General features: G+C 45.3%; 3 protein-coding genes across 6 annotated transcripts in view; 1 reads left to right on the forward strand and 2 right to left on the reverse strand.

Moving 5' to 3' along the window:
- Positions 1 to 546: 546 nt before the first annotated feature.
- ATRAID (all-trans retinoic acid induced differentiation factor) lies at positions 547 to 6,700 on the reverse strand. The gene is made up of 7 exons (XM_027850290.1): positions 6,547 to 6,700; positions 4,642 to 4,763; positions 2,460 to 2,531; positions 1,598 to 1,669; positions 1,397 to 1,518; positions 996 to 1,093; positions 547 to 749 (listed from the first exon to the last, which is right to left on the reverse strand). The coding sequence occupies exons 1-7, from the start codon at positions 6,643 to 6,645 to the stop codon at positions 645 to 647; spliced, it is 690 nt and encodes a 229-aa protein (XP_027706091.1). The 5' UTR covers positions 6,646 to 6,700; the 3' UTR covers positions 547 to 644.
- Positions 6,701 to 7,107: 407 nt separating this feature from the next.
- SLC5A6 (solute carrier family 5 member 6) lies at positions 7,108 to 22,098 on the forward strand. Of its 4 annotated transcripts, none has more exons than XM_027850569.1 (16): positions 7,108 to 7,184; positions 11,626 to 12,174; positions 12,469 to 12,534; positions 13,074 to 13,125; positions 13,827 to 13,894; positions 14,065 to 14,219; positions 14,934 to 15,074; positions 15,259 to 15,388; positions 17,493 to 17,581; positions 18,100 to 18,212; positions 18,701 to 18,768; positions 19,252 to 19,338; positions 19,498 to 19,676; positions 19,876 to 19,979; positions 20,762 to 20,877; positions 21,202 to 22,098. In XM_027850569.1, exons 2-16 carry the CDS (start codon positions 11,767 to 11,769, stop codon positions 21,352 to 21,354), a joined length of 1,929 nt encoding a protein of 642 aa, XP_027706370.1. In that variant the 5' UTR covers positions 7,108 to 7,184; positions 11,626 to 11,766; the 3' UTR covers positions 21,355 to 22,098. The 4 variants fall into 4 exon arrangements, with proteins under 4 accessions (XP_027706370.1, XP_027706369.1, XP_027706368.1 ...); XM_027850568.1 differs by lacking the exon at positions 7,108 to 7,184 and adding an exon at positions 7,195 to 7,372; XM_027850567.1 differs by lacking the exon at positions 7,108 to 7,184 and adding an exon at positions 7,195 to 7,311.
- A 2,251-nt stretch (positions 22,099 to 24,349) lies between these two features.
- The window catches only part of TCF23 (transcription factor 23), a 4,481-nt gene continuing 2,380 nt past the window's right edge, over positions 24,350 to 26,450 (reverse strand). Inside the window, exon 3 of the mRNA XM_027850304.1 lies at positions 24,350 to 24,878. Coding sequence (XP_027706105.1) covers positions 24,705 to 24,878 — 174 coding nt within the window. The 3' untranslated portion in view covers positions 24,350 to 24,704. The remainder of the gene's footprint in view (positions 24,879 to 26,450) is intronic.

The following is a 26,450-nucleotide window of genomic DNA, read 5'->3' on the forward strand; positions in this document are numbered from 1 at the left end:
GGAGCCGGAGCCGGAGCCGGAGCCGGAGCCGGAGCCGGAGCCGGAGCCGGGGCCGTGCCACCTGGGAGAGCGCAGGGGCGGCCGGGCGGGGACCACGTGCGGAGCGAAGCAGCGAAACGGGGCGGCGCGCCGGGGCGTCCACGTGGCCCACGACTGCGGAGGTGTCCGAACCGGTGTATGCTCCGCGTCTCACTCTCTGGTGGCGGGAGCCGTGGCTCAGACGGCGCCACCAAACCACGTCAGGGGCGGGGCCGAGCGGACGTAAAGGAGGCGTGGCCGAGTGATGTGACGTTGCATCACCAAATCAGCTCTGGTCCGGGAGAGATCGCCGGCCTTAACCCACCCGGGACTAGCGGGCCCGCTTTCGGCTTTAGGAAGAGCCGGAGGGGAGTAATTTTCTTACACACACAAACACGCAGAGCACCTTTTCTTAAAAAGGGGATTTTTTTATTAGGAGCAAACATCCCTTACAGACACTTCTAACTTAAAGCCCGGTCTAGAACCAGCCAGACCACCTGTAGATTCCAGCTCTCTCCACCCCCTACTTCTCTGCACTCCCGATCAAGGCCTGACTGGTGCAAGAACACTCCTGGGTTGCGCCCACATAAGAGCTTATTCGATTTTTAGGTCCAAGGAAAGGTGGTTCAGGAGGCTTTGATTTTTCGAAGCTGGGTCCCCCAAAGCAAGATGGATATGCAAAATGTGATAGTGCCCAGGATGCCAGAGAACATGAGGAGCGGGAAGGAACCCTGTAAGTAATATGCCGTGAGGAACAAGTGTCAGCAGAGCCTTTCAGAGAGGTCTATTTCGTCATTCCCCCTCCACCCAAGCACACCTCCCTAAACAGCAGTTCTCCCTGGAGGTTCCCTCTTCATGCAGTTGATTCCAAACTACTCCAGGTCCCAAACCCACTTCCCACAGCCTACACCCTCTGGTTGCCTACTGGTCAGTAAATTTTCTCATTCCAAGCCTGGGTTCATATCCCCACTCTTCACCTCACGTAGACACTTGTAGCCATGGAAGCCACTAGTACAAAGACACTGGAAGAGGCCTGGGCCATCAGGGACGCAATATGCATTCTCGGGGCACAAAGCTGTGGCAGGAGAGAAACTATAGTGCATTAACGACAGGACAGATTCATTAGTAGTGGAGGCTACCCATCCTTCTGCTCCAACCCCAAATCCTTCAAACTGCTTTCCAGGCCCAGTAGCAACAATAGCAAGGATAAAACTGATTATGTCCTTTATCTACATAGAGTGGGAGGGTCTGTGGAATATAAGAAAGCTCTTGAAAACTTGGATGCTAATTAAATCAGGGACTACTTTTCCCTTATTCAAAGGGTAGAGTCTAAGGGAAGTGAAGCAGTTCCTAGAAGCATGGAAGTGAAAAATCATACCTGGTTCCACAGTATTATTGCACTGATTTCTTTGCTTATGGCAGATACAGCTGTCCTTGCCACAGGTGATATTATCCCAGGCATAAAAACCTCCAGGACAGTCAATTTTCAATGGCAGCACCCTGAACATAACATATAATTGTCATACCATGCAATCAGATGTTGCGGATCTCATTATGTTTCCTACTTCACTCTACTCACAGTGTCTGGAGCTCAGTGAAATTACGGAAGACTGAGGTAGATATATTCAGGAAGGGGTTTGCTTGTAGGTCCCTGCAAATCAAAAATACCCACTGTTATGATGCCTTACCTAGGGAAGCTCCCCGATTCCATTTGTGAGAAATGAATATTTCTCTTATATCTAATAACTAATTATTGTATTAGGACCAAGATTTTTCCCTTTTTCTACTTCCTCATCCAGAAATCAATCAGTGTGGGAAGTCTCTCTTAGAGATTTACTCAGGTCAAGATCTAATCAGATAGTAAAAGAAATTCTTTCAAAAAAAAAAAAAAGCAAGAAATTCTAAGTTTTGGCTAATGGGTGTATTCCGGCTCATTGTGTTTGCTCAGACAGGCCTGGGAAAATGTTGATTCTCCCTATTATCAAGACAAGTAATATATAAATTGATGTCTGTTTGACTAAGGGTGATATCAGTCACATAACCCAAGACAGCCCACTTCCCTAACCTAAGCTCTCCAACCTAACACTATGTTAACAAATCAGAGGTGATTAGGCATCCCTCAGGAAACTTCGAAAGGCATATAAACTATGACCCCACCACCATTAGGGGTCTTTGGTCTAAGAAAAACAGCCAGTTGACCATCCTTTTGTTAATAAACTGCTGGCTTTATTAATAAAATGATTAAATTACCCAAAAAACTATGTCTCTTGAACCTTTTTAATTGTCACACACTTTTATTTCTCTCAGCACCCATTGTTCATCCAGGACTGTCCAAGTAAGGACCCCTACATTTCTCCTGGAAGGGCTCCCTCCCTAGTGACCCAGCTCTTCACCCCTGTATACTTATGTCCTCTGAGAGCGAGGGACCTGAGAGCACTTACAGAACAATGGCAGAATGTGCCTCAGCAAGGAATGTGTCCAGTTCTTTCAGGGAACAGTTCTGAAGATCTAGTCTGTAAGAAGAGAAGGTCAGTGCAATCTTGTCCCTCCTGCCCCATCCACCACTTCTTCCCACCAGCAGGACTGTTTTGCCACCTGTCTTTCTGTCTCCTTTTCCAGCCAGCCATCATTTATTGTAGACCAGCTGCATAGATAGCACACCAGAGGTGCTGCGCTCCATCTTAATCTTTGCCTGTCTGGGACCAACCTGTCAGAATTATTTATGCCTATTAGGAAATAAGGAGAGAATTCTGTGCTTCTTATCTAGAAAGTGTCTCAAATCTGTCACCAGATCACTAGTGACTCATTACAGGATGATACAAAATGCAAGTTATATAAAAACATAAGTTTTTTTTTCCCCTCAAGTACAGATGTGAATGTCCACGAAACTAAACTTCAAAATCCTCAGGGTTTGAGACTGTGCTTTAGTCTTGTTTTCCCTCTTATATTTAATTCAACAAATATGTATTGAGAGCTGCCAAGTGCTGTGCATTACTATGTAACAGTACTATGCACTATTACACTGGTAGATGTAAACAAAGATCCCTGACCTCAAGGAGCCTACAAGCTGTTGGAGGGAGAAGACAAGAACAAGACACAAAAAAACAATTACAAAAATTACTTGGGAGTTTAAGAACAATATAACAATGTCACAAGGAAGTATCTGATATCATGTGTTATAAAGCTACAGAAGATCAGAGAGAGGGATCAGGATGGGCTACAATGATCTCTGAAAGCTTTATGAGAGAGATAAGACTGGCTAGGATGGATATAGAAAAGTATGCACAATATTATGGGAAGAAAGAAAAGCATGAGCAAGGAGTTGAGAATGTGCTTGGAAATCAGTGAATCTTGCTCCAGATTCATATCACAGAGCTGTTGTCAGAAAACTTATGTCCAGAAGAATGCCACTCTCAAGAGTTTATGCTTTATTCTGTTGGCATGGGGAATCTCATGGTTGACCTGGCAACAAAATAAACAATTCAGAGGACAGAAAGATTAAAAGAAGGAAGACCAATTAGCAGACAATAAAAATACATGCATTCAAGGCTAGATTATGATGATGATAGTGGGAATGGAGAGTAATAGACTGAAACAGATAAGAGACAGAATGAAGACAGAATGGACTTGGTGACATACTGGGGACAAAGTAGAGAGAGGAGTCAAAATGATTAGAAGGATACCTTTAGACTGTGTTTTGAAGCAAATCCATGAAAAGTTTAGCAAATAATTGGAGACACATATGTAACAATATTTTATCCTTAAAAAAATACATTTATTGGTACTCTAGTGAAAAAAAAACACAAGAGAAATTGCTATTGTTGAAATTTTCAAAACAACTTATCTTAAATTATTTTAGGAACAAAGAAAGATGTGAAAAACATGTTTATGGGTCAAAATAGTTAACAGTCATTGGACAAAACAAAAAACAGCTCAACTTCAAATATATAATGCAGAATGCATAGTCATATAACTGAACTCAAATCAATTATTGATTTATGTTCAGCTGAAGGGTACAGAGACATTTTGTAATACATTCAAAGAAGGATACATTTCTGCACTTGAGACATATGGTCCTTTCTGTTTCACACCCAATGTTAGCTTCAATGTCAAAACAAAGGAAATAATGGCAAATGGTTGTACTTTTACAAGTTTAACAGCAAGTATTGTCTGCAGGACTGCTAGGTGGCGAAGTGAATAGAGTGGCAGGCCTGGAGTCACAAAGACTCATTTTCCTGAGTTCAAAGCTGGCCTCAGACACTTTCTAGCTGTGTAACCTTTGGTAAGTCACTTAACCTTGTTTGCCTCAGTTTCCTCATCTGTAAAATGAGTTGGAGAAGGAAATGGCAAACCACTCTAGTATCTCTGCCAAGAAAACAGACAAGACTGAAATGACTAAACAACAACTATCTAGCTAGGCAAAAGGTATGTGATACTTTTTTTTGTGCAGTAGCTATGTAGAGTCAAATGGGACAGGTGGTCCCTAGGGCTTTCCCTCCAAAATGGCATAAGGATTAAAAAATATAAGGACCATGTGTCTGTAAGTTTGTAATTTGGGAATCAAAGATGAAGTTTCAAACCATACAGTTGTATTTAATCACACAGCCCATTCCTCTTCCTTACCCCACAATGGTGCCCTGTTTGGTCAGACAGCAACGTGCCCTCAGTTTTAATTCTTGTCTCTGCTTACAGTAATGGTCAACCTCTGATGTGTCATGTGCAGGCCCTGGACAATATTTGCATACCTTGAGGACATGTAAGGTCAGGAACAGACAAGAAAAAGAAATGGTCAGAGTAGTGCTAACTGACCACCAAATTCTTACCTTATAAAGGGGCACATTCCTACCTTACAAACAGATGATGAGATTGCATTATCTTTTCACCCAACATAGGAAAGTTAAACTCATACACCAGATTCTTTGAAAGAGGTTCTACCCACTCCTCCTATAGTCTGGTCTGAAGAAAAATGTATTACTTTCTTTTGTGTTAGGTATCAATTCTTTCATCAGATAATATCCTTTCAGCTGCTACTCTCCATTCTTTCCCAACCTGAATCTATGAGGAAAAGCCCCTTGCAGATCACCATTCAAAAGCATTTATATATATATAAATACAATAATTTATTCATGCAAACCTGTCATATTGATTTGGAGAGACATGAAAGATTTTTACAAGAACTCAACACTGGCAACATCTTACAGTTTTAGATCTGCATTACAGGCAGGCATTTGGTCATGGAGGATATGAGTTGACTCTTAAAATGACAAAAAGGTAAAGGAAGTGACATTTTAGGAAATGTTAAACTAGTAACAGCTGTGTTAGCTAGCTCAGACTCACAGAATGTTAGAAATCGATTTTTGGAGATCATTTCCTCCAACCTCAGATTTACTGGGGACCAGAGATATCCTGGATGTGACTCTGAGTAAGTCACTTAAATATCTGTTCCTCTCCAGGCAATACAGTATACATTAGAAAGAGCATTGCCTCTGCAGTCCAAGGACTCAAGTTCAAAACCTATCTCTTAAGTCCCTGGACCTCAGTTTCCTCATCTGTAAAATGAAGGAGTTGGACTACATGGATTCTGAGGTCCCTTCTAGTTCTACATCTAAGATCTTAAGAGCTAAAGAGGAAAAGTGACTTGTCCAAGATCACACAGCTACTTAAGTGTGAGTGACTTGAGACAGCTAGATAACGCAGTGGATAGAGCAGGAGATCCCAAGTCTGTTAGACCTGAAGTCAAATACTGGCCTTAGACATTTACTATCTATGTGACCCTGGGCATGTCACTTGACCTGTCTCAGTTTCATCATCTATGAAATGGTGATAACAATAGCATCTGCCAGCCAGGTTTTTGTGAGAATAAAATGAGATACTATTTATAAAGAGTTTCACAACATAAATGATCATATTCTGACTTCCAGTTCCAGGCTCCCTTATAACTAAGTAATTATAGTAGCTGACATTTATGACTAATTGTACAAACAGTAACAGACATTTAAACTGACCTTTAAGAGCATGGCTCTAAAACCTGGGTTCAAGTTCTGCTTCTGACGTATTGGATATGTGACCCTGGGGTAAGTCCCTTCATTCTCTACCCCCACAGAGCTCTCAAACTCTGAAGCTGCCCATCTGCATCGTTTGAGGGGGTTTCCACATTGGGAGATCCGACCTGGATGAACCCCCCCCCCCCAGGCCGGGGTTCCGACCTAAAATTTTATGAGGTGCTCCCCCATACGATAATTATCCTGTAGTCCTACACACACATCAGCCCCTTGACTACTTCCGCGGAATCCTTAGCCTGATCCTTTACTAACACTTTAGGTCATGTGTGCGAGGACACGGGGCGGGGGTGGGTTCTGGAGAGGGTGCCCGGAGGGCGGCCAGGGCCCGGCGCCTCTGGCTGGCCCCAACTCCGGCCGTCTGCCTCGAACCTGAGGAGGAGAGCAGCGCTAGTGGTGGCCAGGCAAGACCCGGGCCAATCACCCCCTTTCCCCACCTCCCAGACCCCACCGACTCCCTCTTCAGTACCTCGGGCAGCGCCGGGGCCCTTCCAGCGCTCAGAGCCAGGAGAAGGGGTATAGCTCTGGACAACCAGCCCACAGACTGGCCGAGGCCCGCGGGAGCCATTTTTTCTCCCTCTTCCCTTAGCGCGTGACGTCGGTCATCACGTGTCGGAGACTACGCGAGCGCGTCGCCGTGACGTTTGCTCCCCACCCCCATCCCAAGCAGTCGACTGGTCTCTGTGGGCTAACTTTCGCCAGCGCCCCGAGGGCTTTAGGAGATGTTCTTTCTTTGCTGGCGAGCGTGCCCTTTCCGCCCCCAGCTCTTGAGTCGCTCGACGGTTTTTTTAGGGTTTCCTTTCCCGGGTCCCTCGGGGGGGCAGACGTCCTTTCCTCCGCCATCTCTGTCTGGAACCCCAGCCAGTTCTTTCAGCAGATCCAGGTGCTCCCTGACCCGCAATCCCCTGGTCGCTTCTTCGGCGCCAACTCGACTTCCCGCTCGTACGTGCCCTCAGTTAACATGGTGGGCGTAGCCTCCGTGGGCCGCATTTGCTCCAATGAGGAGGCGCAGCTTCGGAGGCAGGGCAGGCCGTCATCAGTCCGCGCGCTCCCGGCTCGGAGGCCAGAGAACCCACGTGTGCTGGAGGTGGCAGTACTGCGCTGGAGGTAGCTGCCGGTGGGGCAAGCTGGGGTGCGGTGGGGGCGGGTCTGAAGAGGTAGAGATATCATCTCTGCTCCGAGCCAGGATAATTATGACTTAGAGGCAAGGAAGTAAAGAATCTACCGGACAAAGGTAAGCAGTGGACGGAGAAGAAAGAAGGAAGAAGGACCGAGCATCCCAACCTTGGGATTAGGTAGGGGGAGGGTTCTTTTTTTAATTATTTTTATTTTTTAACATTTTTGGGAAGGGTTCTTTTTGCAAAATCCGTGTTCAGTGCCCTCTGTGGGGGAGAGAATGGCTCGAGCTTGCTTCCCGGAGACGAGAACTCTCCCCCACCTAGAGATTTCGATCGGAAGAGAGAGGGAGGGAAAGAGAGAAAGGGTGGGTGAGTAAGTGAGCGATAGAGAAAGAAGGAAGAGGAGAGGACTCGGTGGTGGTGGTGGTGGTGGGAGCAGTTGGAGGGAGAGGTAGAAATGAAGACGGCTATGCCGAAAGGAAAGAGGAGCTGCCGAGGAAAGGTCAAGAGAAGATCGTTGGATGTCCAGATCTGCCCTTTCTTTAATCACAGAAAAGTAAATGATGAAGAGCTGGAAAGAGATGGAGGGGGCTTCTTAGCACTGGCATAAGCAAAGGAGGTAAAGCAGTTGGGGACACCATACACAGCCCAAGTCATGGCCTGGGCTGTATTCCCAGCTTTGCTGATTTTGTGACCTTGAGCAAACCACTAATCTTTGGGTCTCTATTTCTTTAGTAAAATGAAGGGGGTTGGATTAGTTGTTCTCTACTGTATATGCCAACTCTAAAACCTGTAAAAGAGAATGGGGGGGGGGGCTATGTTAGGGAGATGAGAATGTAGGGAGGAGAAGATGAAGACACTGACCTTTCAAAGGACTTTTGGCAGTTTCTTGCTCAGAAAGGAGTAATCAGGCAGTAGGATGTTTGACAAAATTGTGATTAAGATGATTTGTTTGAGTACCTTTTGACAACACAGTCAGTCAACAAGCATTTATTTATTAAGCACCTAGTTAAGCTCTGTGCTAAGCACTAGGAATATAAAGAAAAGCAAAAAAAAAATCCAAAAAACCCAAACATTCCTTGCTCTTAAGGTGCTCATAGTTAATAGGGGAGACAACCTGAAAACTATGTACAAAAAGCTGTATACAGAATAAATTTGATGTAATCACGGAGAAGGAGGCACTTGCATTAAGGAGGGGAGTGGTAGATAGGAAAAACTTTTTACAGTAAATGGGATTTAGCTGGCACTTGACAGAATCCAGGAACACCAGGAGATAGAGATGAGAAGAGAGAATTCTAGGCATAGGGAACAGCCAATGAAAATACACTCAGGATATGGTATGCTTGTTCAAGGAACAGCAAAGAATCTAGTGTCACTGGATCACAGAGTACATGGAAGGGAGTAAGGTATATATAAGAAGGTAGGAAAGATAGGAAGGGGCTAAATTATGACTGGTTTTAAAAGCCAAATTGGATTTGCAGGTAGGTAGGTGGCACAGTGGATAGAGTGCTAGGCCTTGAAGTTAGGAAGACCTGCATTCATATCCAGCCTCAGACATTTATTTATTAGCTATCATCTTGGGCAAATCATGTCCCCCCCCCCCCCGTTTGCCTCACTTTACTCATCTGTAAAATGGGGATAATAATACCACCTGCCTCCCAGGGTTGTTCTGAGGATCAAATGAAATAGTAAATTGTAAATTAGTACAATGCCTGACACATAGTAAGCACTTTTTGATTCTGGAGGTAATAGAGAGCCACTGGAGTTTATTGAATAGGGAGGTGATATGGTCGGACCTGCACATTAAGATCATTTTGATAGCTAAGTGGAGGAGGAACTGGGAGATTTGTGTCAGGCACTAATAGGCAGTAATTACTTAACAGTAATAGGAAAGTTAGGAAGAAGGGAAGGCTTGGAGAAAAAGATAAATATAAGTTCATGTTGAATAGGTTGAGTTTAAGATATCTGTGGGACATTCAGTTTGAGGTATTCAAGAGGCAATTGGAGATGTGAGACTAGAGGTCAGTGCTTCGGTTACCTGCCTGCCAAGGGCATCTGTCTTTCATCTCTCTCATGGAACAAGGCCTCAGCTAGCTTACAACAGTTTATTTCTAAGACATTGGTGGTATCTGAATTTTAAAAGAGGATTCTTGAAAAATGAAAATCCTTTTTTTTTTTAATCCTAAAGAAATGTCAGGCACATGGTGACAAGGATTGGAGGAAATATTTTAGAGCAAGACATTGTGTCCCTTGTGTCTTCACGCTTATATTCACCCTACTTGTGAAACTGGCCCTACCTGTTAGGGTTCTCCATCTCTAGTTTTTAGGACAGAATTTCCTAGCTTTTTAAAGCCTAATACACATTTGGGAAGAGCATCTAGTAATCTAGCAGTCCAAGCATTTGCCTACGCAGAAGCACATACTACTAGACCTTCCTCGTTTTATATATGAGGAAACTGAGGCCTTGTGAGATAAAGTAATTTGCCCAAAGTTCATCACTTAGTGGTAGGGCTGGAACTAGATTCCAAGTCACGTGATTCATAGGACATTCAACTACCCATCAGCCATCTTTCATCTTATTTTTGCCACAGTTATGATCAACTCCACCCCCACTATAATGCTGAGGAAGAGTGAGGGAGGGAGGAAACACAGAATGTTGCAATAATATCAAGGACATCTTTGTGTCCAATGGTAGGTAGAGTCCAATCAGAAGCAGTTGGGAAGAACAGGGCTTATGATAATGCAAAAGCGTGTGATTCCTCAGATCCACCAGATGTGAGTCGCCTTTCACCTTGCTTTTAGGAGGTTCACAGGTCAGGGCAAACTTTGTAAAGTCAGGCTCTGCCTAGACTTATACCTGTGATCTTTGTGGCAGGAAAGCCTGACTGTCTTCTTAGGGAGAAGAAGGAAATCCCAAAGGGGAGGATTAGGCTGGGGAGGGAGAGAAACACAAAGTATGTTAATCAGTCTCTAGATTGCTTGAAAGCTAAACTCTGTTTCTAGGGTGACTGGCTGCCTATTCCCTGATTCTGGCAGTAGAAGTTAGAAGGTCGGAGTAGCAGCAAGAGCACTTCTCAGCTTCCCTGAAGAGTTCTAGCTCTTTCCTTGTTTCCTTCTTTGTTGTACTGCTCTCATCTCTCTCACATTTCTCCCCTGTCCTACGTTCAGAATATGTGGTATTGACTGTCATTTATTTCCCCTAAATTGTTTATGTTCTCCCCTGGAGCTGACATGTAAGTTTCCAGAGTCAGAGCTCCTGATGCTGACAGCAGCCTGGCATAGCCTGTGGAATTCAAGAAGGACCTTTTCCTTTGGCCTATTCCACTACCACCAGGCCCCTTTGGCACAGTGCCAAGTGGTGCCCCATGAGAAGTCTAAGCTCTCTAGGAATGTTTCTGAAGCCCTGGCATTCCTTCCGCAATTCACCCACTCCTAGGCCTCTCCAATCTTGGTTTAATTTTGTGGCCACACGGTTACTGCTCCCCAGGTATTGGGAGAATTGAAGCTTTACGATCTATTCCATGAAAGGGTGTAATGGAACTTAATCATTAGTTACAGGAATTTGTTCACGCCCTCATCCCTGGCCCCACCTCAGCTACTTAAAAGATTGGGACTGTAAGTCCCTAGTAGAGCTCTTCCTCTAGGAAGCTTGACAACTCTGGCCACTTAACCAGCCTAGTGCAGCTTCTGTAGAGGGATCTCATCTCCAGGTGTGTCTACCCCAGGTCACTGTACTGTTTACTTTCCCTTGATCTTCTTTCCTTCTCTAATTCTGAGCCCCACAGCTTCACGGGTATTCTTGGGTGTTTCTGCTAGAGGAATAGTTCTGGGGAGGGTTTGGAGGGGATTATTGGATGTTGTTTGTAATGGGATGTAAAGAATAGCATTTGTCATAGCCTCAGGAGAATCTCAGCAGAGAATTGATAGGACATTGGGATTGCTTCAGGAGGGCACTGAGAAGAGACAACAGAAATGCCAAGAAGGACAAGGAGAGTTTGGGAGCTCGTGACCAGAAGTACTGATTGTAACAACATGATTAATCTTACATTCCTATTCCCTGCTGGGCTCTGGCACCAGACTGGGCTGTACTGGCTTGGTGAACTGTAGTTATTGGTTCTGTGTTGTGTTGACTTTTGTCTGGTTATTGGGGTGGTGATCCTAAGGGTTTTGAATTTGAACAGATCCATAGACTCTAGCCAGGCCTTGATGTCTCCTCTCCTATCTCTGTGCTGGCTTTCTGCCCTACTCCATCCTTCCCTAATGTATACTGGAGACATATGTGTCTGCTTTCAGATCCTTCTGTAGTCCAAGGCTGAATTGGCTGGCTTCAGGCATGGGAAGCACCATGGGAAGTGGATGTGAGAGTAGGAGGAATCTGGCTCTGACTTGGTATCAGTTCCCTTGACAGGATTCCCTGATTCCTTTGACAGCTTGGCTTCTACCATGCCCCCTGGCAGAGGAGGAGAACAGTGAGGAGAGTAATTGGGCACCAGGTTGTAGTTGAAATTCATCTTTTGCTTGCACGACTGGAGAGCATTGCAGGATCTGTGAGGGATACCTAGGTACAGGGCATGGGCATCAGAGAATTCTCTTCGGGGGTAAGTCCATCCACCATAACCCTTTCAACGGCAACCCCTCCAACAACGCCTTCCCGCTTCACTCTTGTGGACTATGGAGTGTGTATACTGTTGTTGGTGGTATCGCTTGCGATTGGGCTGTTCTATGCACGTCGAGGCAGGGGCCAGGACACAGTCCGCCAGTTCCTGTTGGCTGACCGTAGCATGGGCTCCCTACCTGTGGCACTATCTCTACTTGCCACCTTTCAGTCAGCTGTGGCCCTCCTAGGAGTCCCTGGGGAGATCTACCGTTCTGGCACTGAGTATTGGTTCCTAGGCTGCTCCTACTTCCTAGGTCTGCTGGTGCCTGCCCATATCTTCATACCCATCTTCTACCGACTGAATATCTCCAGTGCTTATGAGGTAAGTGGAAAGGGAAGACTATACAGGGATGAGGAGGAAGGGAGAAGAAACAGTGGTGGGCTTTCAGACTCATATATCCCGGAGTTTTTTCTATCCCATAAGAGCAGAGGTTGAAAAAGAAAAAGGGATAGGGTCGAATTCCCAAACTCTGGTCTGTGATGGAACTAAGATTTGCCCTCCTACTCCTTGCCCTCTGTACCTCCATAAACAATATGATATCAGAGATATGGGGCTCAGGATAAGGTAGGGAGACCTAGACTTTGACATGATTCTTTTCACCCTGCCATATTTTAGTACCTGGAGCTTCGATTCACTAAGGTTGTGCGACTGTGTGGAACCCTAACCTTCATCTTTCAGATGGTAAGTAGGAAAAAGATAGGAAATTAGGTACAGAATAAGGCATATGTTTTTCAGATCTGGCCAACGTATTCATTTGTTTTACTTTACTATGTTTTGTTACGAGGAAGGGTCCTGTTATTTGGAGTTATTGGAGTAATATCACAGTGATTTTTTTTAAGAGCATCAATAATTTTTTTAAAAAGAGGATAGGAAATAAATGAGGCAAAGAGGAATACATAGGAAATTAACATAATCTTGCCCTCATTTGCCTCCACTGGCACAAAGGATGTGTACACACACACACACACACACACACACAGATAAATAAACAGATATCACTGTTGCCCTAAACTCTGAAACCTTAAGCCCACCACAGGGTTTGTAGGGACAAGTCAAGGGCTAGAAGAAGACATAGAGAAAAAGAAGTATACTTGGGTACAAGGGAGCAATGTGGAATATTGGAGCTGAAATATAGCTCTCTCTCCCCTTCCCACTCTTTCTTATTCCCTCTCTGACTCTCTCCCCTTTTCTGTCTTCCTCTTTCCTCCTTCCCCCAACAGGTGATCTACATGGGTGTTGTTCTTTATGCCCCAGCCTTGGCACTCAATGCAGGTAAAGAGTCAAGGCTCCTATATAGGACTGGCAGGATGCCCAAGAAATGAGGGAGGTTAGAGCTTTCCAAATAAGAATTAGTGTAGAAAGGGAAGGTGTGTCACTTTCCAGGCTCTTTGGACTAGTCTGTATGTAAGAAATAACTGTTTGGGTAACTAGAAGTTTGTTAATTTATCACTACTCAATCTAAATTGGTTAATAAACAGCTTTTGGTGTTATTATTCAAATACTTTAAAGCTAATGAATGATTCACTTTGACTTTAGACAGACATGCATCAAAGCATCTGTCTTCATCAAAGTTCTTCTCAGCCTGCATTTGAAAAGTTTTTGAATTGAATTATATTGTGTCTGAGGAAAGAACAAAAAACTGAGCACACTCCAGTTATAACAACCAACCCTGGCCCTAGAGAAGAATTAAGAAAATACATCTCCCCTTTTCTTTGTAGAGGTGGGGGAACTATGGGTATAGTATATTACATACTGTCAGACAGTATTGATATACTGGGCTGCTGTTTTTCTTACTCTATTACAAGAGCAGGGCAGAAGGGAGTGGAGGGATATATTTCCAAAACTGAAGGTTATGTGAAAACAAAAAATATATGCATATGTTGTGTGTGTGTGTGTGTGTTTTAATAAAAATAAATTGTATGTAGGCACCTCCCTCCCCTCAGTGAGAATTTTACTTTGTTATCTGCTTACAGTGACAGGCTTCGATCTGTGGGGCTCAGTGCTGGCTTTAGGCATTGTGTGTACTGTCTATACTAGTCTGGTAAGTACCCTGTGCCCTGAGGAATGGGGTAGGATGGGATGGAGTGGGTGGCAAAGGTAGAAGTGATCCTGAAAGGATACCAGCAACATGACACCAGGAGGAAAGTGGGTAGGCTTGGATTCCAGATGTTTTAGAGAAGAGCTATGTAAGGTCTATCTTTTCTTCTGCAGGGTGGGTTGAAGGCGGTCATTTGGACAGATGTGTTCCAGACAGTGGTCATGTTACTGGGGCAGCTAGCTGTTGTCATCGTGGGGGCTGTCAAGGTGGGCGGCTTGAGGCATGTTTGGGATGTGGCTGCACAGCATGGCCGTATCTCTGGGATTGAGTGAGTATTCGCTAGCTCCCAACGAGGCAGCTGTAGCATGTGGGAACTTGTGACTTGACCTCAGAGATATATCCAGAAGCACTGGGTGGAATGCTGAGACAAAGAAAAAAGTCTGATAACTGAAGAAAGGAAGGGAGACAACAGCAGGACCTTGGGGCATTGGAAGTGGATGGGGAACCAGGATTTTACACGAGGAATGAAGTGTGGTATGGTCCGAGGGCCATCTCTGGCACATACATACAAGACTTTTAGGGTTTTAGGGAGAAGCAGAAGGACTTATTTTACTTGATTGAAACATTCACTTTCCACAGCCCTCCTAGATTTTCCCCTTAGCACTTCTAGTATTTGTGTAGTGCTTTGGACTTTAGCTGTTCTCCCTCAATTCCTCCCCCCACCCCCAACCACCCCAGGCTGGCCCCAGTCTTGTTTTTCCTCTAGTGCTTGCTTGCTTGCTTTCTTTCTTTCTTCATTTATTCATTTATTTATTTAGTTAGTTAGTTAGTGAGGCACTCCGGGTTAAGTGATTTGCCCAGAGTCACACATCTAGTAAGTGTCAAGTATCTGAGGCGGGATTTGAACTCAGATCCTCCTGACTCCAAGGTCGGAGCTCTATCTACTGCGCCACCTAGCTGCCCCTTCTCTAGTGCCTTCTTAAAGGGGGGCGGAGTCTCTATCCAGGGACCCCTCATAAAGTGATTGGTCACTCTGTTGCAGCCTGAATCCAGACCCATTTGTGCGGCATACCTTCTGGAGTCTGTCTTTTGGGGGAGTCTTTATGATGCTCTCCTTATATGGAGTAAACCAGGCCCAGGTACAGCGCTACCTCAGCTCCCGCAGTGAAAAGACTGCTATTCTGTGAGTTGAAGGAAAAGGGAAAGACGAGAGAGGAGGGATTCTCGGGGAGTCTGCTGGAATGGTTGGCAGCTGCAGCCCAGAACCGTGGGGTCCCTGTTCTGAGACTCTCCTGGGGACTTGGGTTGTTGTGTCCAGCACTCTGTGACGTCCGCTCCCACTCCTACCACCCTGGCTTCTCTTGCAGTTCCTGCTATGCTGTATTTCCCTGCCAGCAGGTGGTCCTCTGCGTTGGCTGCCTCATCGGTCTTGTCATGTTCGTCTATGACCTCGACCACCCCCTAGCACCAGAGCAAGCTCAAGTCTCCTCTGACCAGGTGAGCTTCCTGTAGGGCATCGTCCTGCACTGCCATAATAAGTATAACGGTGACACATAACACATTCATGTTTACAAAGCACTTTTCACAGCAGTAGAATATAAGCTCCTCCTCGAGGGCAGGAACTTTTTTATTTGTCTTTGTATCCCCAGCACAGATAAGAAAATCGAGGTTAAGTAACTTGCCCAAAGTCACATAGCTAGGAAATGGCAGAACCTGGAATTCCAGCACAGATCTTTTTTTTTTTTAATTTATTTTAGTTTTCAATAATCACTTCCATATGCTTTTGAGTTTTAAATTTTTCACTCCCTTCCCCTACATATACATTCCTATTGAACATACTTTCACATTAGTCATGTTGTAAGGAAGAATTACAACCAATAGAGGAACCACAAGAAAGAAGAAACAAAACAAAGCAGAAGGGGGGAAAAAGCAAATAGTATGCTTTGATCTGCATTCAAACTCCATAGTTCTTTCCCTGGATGTGGATAGCATTTTCCATCATGAGGCTTGAAGATGTCTTAGATCCTTGCATTGTTGAGAAGAACTAAGTCTATCAAAGTTAGTCATCACACAATGTGGCTGTTACTGTGTACAACATTCTCCTGGTTCTGCTCACTTCACTCAGCATCAGTCCATATAAGTCTTTCCAGGTTTTTCTGAAGTCTGCTTGCTCCTCATTTCTTATAGCACAATAGTATTCCATTACATTCATATACCACAACTTGTTCAGCCATTCCCCAATTGATGGGCATCCCCTCAATTTCCAATTCTTTGCCACCACAGAAAGAGCTGCTATAAGTATTTTTGTACGTGTGGGTCCTTTTCCTATTTTTATGATCTCTTTGGGATACAGCCCTAGAAATACTATTGCTGGGTCAGACGGTATGCACATTTTTATAGCCCTTTGGGCATAGTTCCAAATTGCTCTCCAAAATGGTTGGATCATTTCACAACTCCACCAACAATGCATTAGTGTTCCAATTTTCCCACATCTTCTCCAACATTTATCATTTTCCTGTTTTGTCATGTTGGCCAACCTGATAGGTGTGATGTGGTACCTCAGAGTTGTTTTGATTTGCATTTCTCTAATCAATAGTGATTTACAGCATTTTTTCGTATGACTATAGATAGCTTTAATTTCTTCCTCTGAGAACTGCCTGTTCGTATCTTTGACCATTTATCAATTGGGGAATGACTTGTATTCTTATAAATTTGACTTAGTTCTCTATATATTTTAGAAATGAGACCCTTATCAGAGACACTGGTTGTAAACATTCTTTCCCAGTTTTCTCCTTACCTCCTAATCTTGGTTTCGTTGGCTTTGTTTGTGCAAAAACTGTTCAATTTGACATGATCAAAATTACCCATTTCAGGGGCAGCTAGGTGGAACAGCGGATAGAGCACCAGCCCTGAGGTTAGGAGGACCTCAGTTTAAATCTGGCCTCAGACCAAACACTTGACACGTACTAGTTGTGTGACCCTGGGCAAGTCACTTAACCCCAATTGCCTTAAAGAAAAAAGAATGTTTCAAAAAAAACAAAAACAAAATTACCCATTTTGCATTTCATAGTGTTCTCTATCTCCTGTGTGGTCATGAATTCTTCTGTTCTCCATAAATCTGACAGGCAGCACAGATCTTTTGATTACAAATCCAGGACCTTTTCCATTGCACCATTTCTGTGTGGATAGTGTACGTATTGAGAGCTTGCTGTGTACCAGGCACTGTGCCAGTTCCCCTTCCCAGCCTATGAGAGAGCAGGCACTTTATCTTCTTCATTTTAGTGTCTCCCTCAGCACCTAGCAGAGTGAGGCTGGGGGCGTAACTCCAGGCCCTCTAAATCGAGAACTCATTCCTCCTCCTAAGCATTCTATTAAGGCATAGTATGGTGAAACATTCATACAGGCAACATTCCCATGGCCCCCCCCCCCCCACATTCAGCCTTTCCCCAGTCCTTCTGCATTCCAGGATTGGGATGACCTGGCTTTCCTGGATGCCTTGAGCTGGGATATCCTGATAATATCCCATGAAGAGTTGGGTGGGTCATGTGTTTGACCCATCACAACAGCTGTTAAACCACTGAATGCATTGCTGTATCCACAGATGGTCCTGTACTTTGTGATGGAGGTCCTGGGGGAGCTGCCTGGCTTACCTGGGCTCTTTGTTGCCTGTCTCTTCAGTGGTTCTCTCAGGTAAGGTGTTTGGCTGATTTTCCCTACAGAGTAAATTATGCTGCTCCTTGGCCCTACTTCCGGGGTCCTAAAGGTTGAGAACCTGGCCCTGCTTGCCCTGAGAGGGAATCCCAGTATGTGGAACACTTTGTAGCCTGGCTTTATTTGCATCTCCCAGCTTTGACAAAAAACTCCATTGTCCATGCAGACCAAATAGGAAGGCTGCCTTCCAGAAGGTGTCCCCTTTTTTTTCATGGATAGCTTTCCCTGTTACACTAAGCCATTCCCTGAAATTAAGACCCTTTAACAGAATTTATCCTTGAGCTCTGCCAGCCAGAAAGAAGGCTGGCTGTTGTTGGCATTTCCTTGATCCACCAGCCGGTGTTCAAGCTGTTGACTGTGGTGACAGCTCTCCTGTAACATTTTCACATCCTTGCCCCAAGCCCCGTACACTACAACCAATCAGGCCACTTAGTGCAAAAACCTCGCTGCTCAGCCTTGGAGCCAGAGCAAACCTCCATCCTCGTCTTGCTTTTCAGCACTATCTCCTCAGCTTTCAATTCACTTGCAACAGTCACCATAGAAGATCTTATCCGACCCCACTTCCTCAGTATCTCAGAACAGCGTGCCACCTTGATTTCCAAGGTCCTTGGTAAGCCCTTGTTCCCATGTCCCTTCACCCCACTGGCTTGTAAGCTTCTTGAGAGCAAGAGGACAAAGGCTGAGGTTTTCTTTGTGTCCTCAGGCTCTGACACATAGTAAATGATTGATAAATGCTTGTTGGATTGAATTGAATTGACCCTTTTGTATTTTTTTTTGGTCACTTCCAAATTCATCATTACCATTGTGATTTTACTTTTGTTAAGCACTTGTTCCTAGCCCCGCTGGCTTCTTTACCTAGTGAGTTAAATACATAGTTCATTTGATGCTTAGAGTATAAACTGCTCTTGTATGTGTGAGCAAGAGAAGTCCTCAGCTCCCCTGGGAGGGTAAAAAAAAAAGGCTCCTGGGTAGGAGAACCTGGGACTGTGATAAAAGTATAAACCTTAAAAGGAGGCAGGAAGAGGAAGACAAGTCCTGCTTCTTCCTCCCTTCTTCCATATCAGGATTCATCTGTCTTCTTCCTTTCTCCTCCCCTAGCTGTAGTCTATGGCCTGGTATGTCTGGGAATGGCCTACATCTCCTCCTTAATGGGGCCTGTGCTGCAGGTAAGGAATACAGTGGGAAAGAGCAGGTATGGTTTGTTTAGGAAGGTGGGGGGAGGGTGGGCTACAAGAGATCAAGCCAAGAGTTGCTTCCCATAGTTAGGAATGACCTTCTGTGTTTTCTACTTAGTCACCCATTCATGCTCACCTGTGACAGAGCAGGCCCACTTATACTGATGAAGCAGAATTCTTTTGGCAGCTCCAGTATTTAACCTTGGTTTTTTATTTGTAAATTGAGTGGAGTGGATGAGTTTTAAATCCTGAAGCTGTGAGCTAGAAAGCTTAGCCCCACAGAAAAGAGTCTGAAGGAGATTCCCCCCTCATCCCCTCCAGTCCTTACTCTACCCTATGTGAAGCAATTGATAGGAAGAACTCTCCAAATCCTGGGAATTTTGAATGAATAAGAAGTAGCTTTATCCCTATATCTATGAGGCTACTAAATATTTATGCTACTTTATCTTTCTTGTTTAATCCTTTCCTCTTCAGGCAGCAATAAGCATCTTTGGGATGGTTGGAGGACCTCTGCTTGGACTCTTCTGCCTTGGCATTTTCTTCCCTTGTGCCAACTCAACTGTAAGTGTCCCCCTGGCAGCCAGATGAAGAGGTAACGGGCTGAGGAGGGACAGAAAGGCTAGGTCAGGGCCTTGGTTTTGGCAGTGGAGAGGGGAGGGAACATGTGCTAGGGAGGGATGGGTGAAGTCCCTGAATTCTAAGTGGGAATATGTGATGTAGGGTGCAGTGGTGGGTCTGCTGGCTGGACTCATCATGGCCTTCTGGATTGGCATCGGGAGTATGGTGAGCAGCATGACCTCGAATACAGTACTCCCTCCCCACAATGGCACTGGCTTCCCCTCATATAGAAACACTACGGATGTCACTATGACCACAATGATGCCCTCAGCAGTGTTCAGGTGAGTAAAGGCTGTATCTTAGGTGGGATGGGGTTGGGGGGCAGGTTGCTGATCACTGGGGCCATCCTAGGATGGACCACTCTAGGGTAGGCCTAGGACTGTGCTTTTAAGGTGTCAGGTGTAGAATAACAAGAGGAAGACATAGAATGTTGTGGTGCCCCAAGCTGGTATTCCCCTCTTACCCTTCTGCTCTCCTCAGGCCCACAGGACTGCAGCGATTCTACAGCCTATCCTATTTATGGTACAGTGCACACAATTCCACCACAGTCATTGTTGTGGGATTGCTTGTCAGTTTCCTCACTGGTAAGGAGAAACCAAGCTGGGGCAGATGGAAACAATGATGGGGGACAGTAGGAAGTAGGGATTAGAGGAGCTTTTGGGAACAGCAGGTAGCCTGAGTGATTCTGAAAGAGGGTAGTAGACTTGGGAGGAGGGACAGCCACTCCCAATTCTCTGGCTCTTCTATAATAACCAGGCTTTTTATCTAAGATGTGTGAGGGTACTGGGATAATAGATCATTGATGAAGACATGATTGCTTTGACGCTTTTGAGGAGGGACAGAGACAAAGGAAAGAATAGAATAAATGGGGACCAGGATAGTATGGAGGGAAATATAGTCTTTTACAACATGACTATTATGGAAGTGTTTTGCATGATATCACATGTATAGCCTATGTTGAATTGCTTGCCTTCTCAATGAGGGTGGGTGGGGAGGGAGGAAGGGAGAGAATTTAAAACTCAAAGTTTTAGAAATGAATGTTAGAAATTGTTTCTGCATGCAACTGGGAAATGAGATACACAGGCAAAGGGATATTAAAATCTACCCTACCCTACAGGAAAATAGAAGGGGAAGGGGATGGGGGGGTAATAGAAGGGAGAACAGATTGGGTGAAGGGGGAATCAGAATGTAGGCCATCATGGTGGGGGCAAAGGGGAGGGATGGGGAGAAAATTTGGAACTCAGAATCTCATGGAAGTAAATGTTGAAAACTACAAATAAATAAATTAGAAAAAAAAAAATGATTGCTTTGGGCCTGGGGAGAGCCGAGGGCCTAAGAGAGACTAATTAGGACCTTTGGCTTTTAGGTGGAACAAGGGGCCAGCCCCCAAACCCTCAGACAATTTACCCAGTGTTGCCACGGCTGTTTGCCCTCCTGCCCATCTCCTGTCGGAACCGTCTACCTTGCCGGGACTATTGCCAAGTAATACATGTAGTATTTAAATACCCTTCTACATTTGTTCTTTATCCTCCTCCATGTCCTCTCTACCACCCTCCCACCATATCCATTTCCTTCGTCTAATTTTTTCCCCAACTTTTTCTTCCTTTTCTGACAAGTTTGAGATCTTTCTAAAGACCTCATAGGAGATTGCTGACTTGAGCCATATCCTTGGTCCCCACAGTATAGAGGAAAGATTCATCTCTTGCATTTTCCCACCTGTACAAAATGGGGACTGGAACCTTTCCCCAGGGTCCTTGTCTCCCCAGTTCCAGCATCCTAACTATATCACACCTGTTTTATCTCTAGGACCTCTCTTATGAGACAGATAAGATACCAGAGAAGATAAGCAATGGCAAGCTGACCGGCTGTGGGAAAGAGGAATTGGTGGTAATTCCTGAGCAAGGCCACATCCAGGAGGACCATGGTCATGCCTTCATACTACAAGAGACATCACTGTGACCTGGGAGTAGAAGAGAATCCATTGTCTCAGATTCTCCCTCTACCCATGAGGCAAACACATCAACCCTCTCTCCCACTAAACCGACAGCAAGCCTGTGTCTATTCCAGCAGGGATATCTGAGGCTGGTGACCCAGGATGCACCAAAGGACCATCTTTCCACATGATGTACCCTACACAATAGCTGGAGCCATGATTTCCTGTCACTCACCATCTTGTTATTTCTGATTATTGTTGGACTTTGTCATGCCCTTAAGCAGAAAGGAGTCTAACAGAAGAGGAGCCAATATATTGTACCCAGGGAGGAAGGCCTTCTTCAGGGAGATTAAAAGGAATCTTGTGGGAGACTGGTTTAACTTAAAACCCTCCACTCCTTCCAACCCCAACTCCAGACAGAGGCTGAAGAAACCATGATCCGCGGAAGCTCCCACTGGTGGAAAACTCATCTGTTTTGCTCCTGTTGCTAATCAGAACTAAAGGGTTTATTAGGCCTGTTAGACTGGTCGGGGAAGCTTCCAGCACACTGTACAGGAACAAACAGGGACAAGGCAGGCTCTGACCAGAATCAAAAGCAAAGAGCGCTGACCAGGCTGGCTACCTCCTGCCCTCTAACTGATCATGGTCTCACACTGCATGTCCCGATTGATCTCCTGCTCTGTGCCATCCCACCTGAATGTCATTCTGTCTCTTGTTGAGGCTTTTCCACATACCCATTTGCCCTGGGGAATACAGTTATTTCACCTGGACTCATCTAGCTTCTTTATTGCAGCTGTCCTGTGCCCATCCTGAAGGCACCTCTCTTTATGGTGTAGCATACCTAACAGATCCTTCTTTGCCTGCCTACCCTGGGACCAAAATCTGAGTCTATGAGAATTTGATCAGGGGAACTTTTCTTCTTGAAAAGCAGTCACTGGGAAACTCCATTTTCTCTAGTTCCCTTTATCCCTGCTTCTTCCATTGCCCAGCCTTCCTTTGCACACTTTCTTCCTCTCCTTTGTCAGTCATGGCTCAGGCCTTCCTTGCTCTGGTAAGCAGGAACTTGTAGGGGCCAGGCTGTACTTGGAGGGGTGCTGTCTGGCACCCCTGTTGAGATTTAATGGGGTCATTCCTAAGCACCTCAGAGAGCTCTTGGGCCCCAAAGGAGAGTATGACAATCAGATCCTGAAAGTACTGGGTGGGGGCAAGATCAGGGGCCTCCCTCCACCACCCTTCCCCTGATCTGGTGCAAGTCTACCATCTCTGCCTTCGCTCTCAGGAAAAAGAGTTTGTGACGTAAAGTAAGGGGTCCATGCCTCTCTGAGACTTGGAGCAGGAAGAAGTATTTACCGAGAAAGTTAAGGGAGAAATAGGCAATTGAACAGTCTAAGCTAGCTAATTCTAATTCTTCTGTTATTAAACCCTGGAAAGATTGTTCCCTTATCCATCCCTGGAGTATACATTCCCAGACTTCTTTCTCCCCCTTCACAATCTTCACCCAACCCCCTACCCCCCTTCCCAGCCATCTCAGCCCAATGAAGAAGACATTGCTATTCGACTTTTAAAAATAGAATATCTGAGCTGGACTTTTATGGTCTTGGAGTGAGGAACACTGTGCTCACGCCCTCCTCCCACACCTGGACACTCTACAGCCCCCAATTCCCTCCCCCCCCCCGTGCAGCTGCCTGAGAAGCAACTCCATCCAAGCTCCCCATAGCCTGGTCCTAAGCCGATTTATGAGTTCAGCCTTGGCCAAGGCCTCCTTCTCATGGCTTCCAGCCACGTCTCAAGTGCTCCTCCACATCCTGGGCAGACCCTCCCTGTTTCCTCTTCTACCCCACCTCAATTTGATCTTTCTCCTCTAGCCTCATTCTCTTCTGTGCTCCTGACCCCCAAACTTGTCGCTGTGCTGCTCGTCATCCTAGAATCCAGGTCTATGGCCACTTTTGTCTTACATACCAAAATAAATATTTCTTAGTATTCCCGTGACTGTGATGGTTTCTATGTAAGGACAAGTTGGGAGGAGACTGAAATCTCTCATCTCATCCCCATGCCTCCATCAGACCCTTAGATAACAAGGTTTGAGGCTGAGGGCTGATCGAGAGAATCATACTGCCTCCATATGGGCTTTGGGCTCCATTCCCTCATACTTTAGGGGCACAGAACTTCTTGGTTATAGTGACCACATTTCAAATACAGCAGTGCGGGTCGGGATGAACCCGTAGAGTCCAATGTTTGTCCTGTTAGTGAGAAGCCTTGTTTCCAGACCCGTAAGTGTGGGTGGCAAAGGGAGTCTAGTCTTGAGAGAGTTGGGTGGAAGTAGGATGTGTGGTGGAAAGAGCACTGGTTCTAGATTTATCCGACACAGATTTGCAAGGTTCAAATCCTGCCTCAGATGCACGTGACCTCAGGCAGTCACAACCTCCCTGGAGTTTAATTTCCTCTACTCTAAAATGTGAGCGTTGGACTAGATGGCCCCTCAGGACCCTTCCAGCTTTCCATTTAGGATCTGGTGATACTGAAGCAGAAACACAAGACAGCTGGGACTTTTCTCTGGAAATTAGAAATGTAAGAGCTGGGGGTTTGTTTACATGTAAATATGACTTGCAGAGGAAAGAAATGGAATGGGGGAGGAAAGCAGCAGGGCCCAGCAAAGGACAAAAAGAGGGGCATTTATCTGGGAGGATAAGAAGTGTGAATCCAGGAATGGCCTGCCTAACGAAGGCTGTCTGGTCATCTCAGATCTGGTTTATGTTACAACCACCTAGTCCTCTAGCTCCTACTCTTCCATAATTCCCAGTGATGCTTATGTGGTCCTTGGGCCAAAAGATCAGTGCCTAGTTCTTGTTACAGTTTAGAACTTGCCAAGATCACAGTGAACAGCCTACCCTCCTTAATTCCCAATGGTGCTAAATATTTTGCTATACCTGCCATCCAAGTCTTCTCTACCTTTGCGCTTGGCTGGGGCCATTCTCATGCTCCACAGAGAGTTAATTCAGAAAGTCTTTGTAAGAGAGGCAAGAGGGAGAGATGATTTTGAAGAGATTCCATCACTCCACCACAATCACAGGCATCCAGAGCTGTCACTCCCATCAGTGGTAACCGAGTCACCTTGAAGCTATTTCTCAAAAGAATAAAGTACTGGTACTTCTCCCTTCCACTTTCCCTGTTGCCCTTCAGCCAAAAAGTTCTCTGCCAGCTCCCTAGGCCCCAACTGCATTCCTCACAAGGGTTATATGTGTACTGGGGATTCTGAAAGGAAGACCCTGAAATGGACCAGTAGTCTACAGAGTCATAGAAGGGATAAGTAAGGCCAGGTTGAGAGCATTGGCCCCATTCTAAGTTAAGGGGCCAAGCACAAAGGAAACAGATGAAGTTATTTGCCGCTGCAAGATGGTGAGACTGGCTTGGGAGGAATGAATTCCACCTCTTCAGGGACTTGGGGCCTGACTGCTGATTCCCACATTGTCTGGCCAGGAGTACTGCTAGTAGGGTCAAGGCCAGATGGCCCCAAGGCTCCAGCGTAGAGGCGAGATCTCATTGGCCATTTCTGCAAGACAGGTGGATACAAAATAAGTAATGTTAACAATACACATTACAGAAACCCTAAATCAGCCTCTTGCAAGCCCTTGACTCTTAGAACCCAAACTCAACTTTGCTCCAGCACCTCTACCTCATTAAACTTTATACACCTCGTGAAATTACTTTGCATTTAATTTGTGTTTACATCTATGTGAATGTGTTGTTCTCCCACTCCCCCAAGAACGGCAAGCTCATGAGGGCTGGGACTAAATTAATTTGTCTTTGTTTCCCCAATACCTGGCACACAATTGATAGTAAGTGCTGATTGAATGGACAAATTAAAACTGATAAGAGGCTCAACCTGAAATCCAAAAGTAGGTAGAGGATGAAACTTTTCCTCAAATTTTTTGAGGCCATGAAATGAGTACCCAGTCTTCTGCCCTAAATTTAATTGGCCAGTGAAAGGGCTAGGTCAGCTCGGCACTTTTGTCTACTCCCCATACTGCTCCATCCCAAACTTTCTCATGAGGTTCCCAAGGAAGATAAAGTCTGAGCCATTGTCCCTTTAACGTAGCTCATCAGAGATTCATAGAATTTAAGGGTTGGGAGGGACCTGGCGGCTATGTTGTCCAGCCTACACCCAAAAGAAATGAGGACACTAATATATCCACCAAGTGGTCCTCCAGCCTCTGCTTGATGGCCTCTGGTGAGGGGGCACCCACCCACTCTGGTGGCAGTCCAGTCTGCTATTGGAATGTTCTAATTATTAGCCAGTTTTTCCTGAGATCAAGCTTAAATTCTCCTCATGGCAATTTGAAGGCTAACCCCCTGAGGTCAAATAGTCCTTACCTCCACTCCTAAGAGGCAACATGTTATAGTAGGGCCATTCTCAAAGTGTGGCCCTTGGGGATCCCTGGGGATCCCCAAGATCCTTTCAGGGTGTATGCAAGATCAAAACTATTTTCATAATAAATTTTTTTTTCACTTCCAAAGCAGTAAATATTGATAGATAAAACCTACATAAACAACAGCTCTTTGGAGTCATTAGTAGTTTTTCAGTGTAAGCAGGTCCTGAGACCAGAAAGTTTGAGAACCATTTGCTATAGGAGAAAGAGCATTCATTAGTCTCAGTGTTAGAAACCCTGGGTTTGAGCTCCACCTCTTACACTTAATTAGCCATTTGTCCTTGGAAACCACTTCTCCTGAGGCCAAGTTTCCTCATCTAGAGAATGAGGAAGTTGGCTTTCTCTAATATTTGAAGTCTTCCCTCTTTAGCAGGATGAAAGGTAGAGTGAGGTGATGGCCCAGCCCTTCCCCTACCTCTTAAACTAACAGTATTCTCATTCTATCTTCTCCCTGACCTGAGTCAGTTGCATTACCTATGTGATGTCAGGATTCTCATTCAAAATTTGGACTCACCCCCTTGGATTCAGATTCTTTTCTTTGAGCTAAATTTCCTTACTCTAGTACTTCTAGGTAATCTGTCTGCTAACATAGCTCACCACCTCTCTTATGTTTTTGGATGATTGTTAGGGTTATAAATGAGAAGCAGTGATGGGGGTGTAGGGCATAGAGTTAGGCTTGGAGAGAGAAAGACCTT

This window comes from Vombatus ursinus, unplaced genomic scaffold (assembly GCF_900497805.2).
Source record: "Vombatus ursinus unplaced genomic scaffold, bare-nosed wombat genome assembly UNPS02009062.1, whole genome shotgun sequence".
Taxonomy (NCBI): Eukaryota; Metazoa; Chordata; class Mammalia; order Diprotodontia; family Vombatidae; genus Vombatus; species Vombatus ursinus.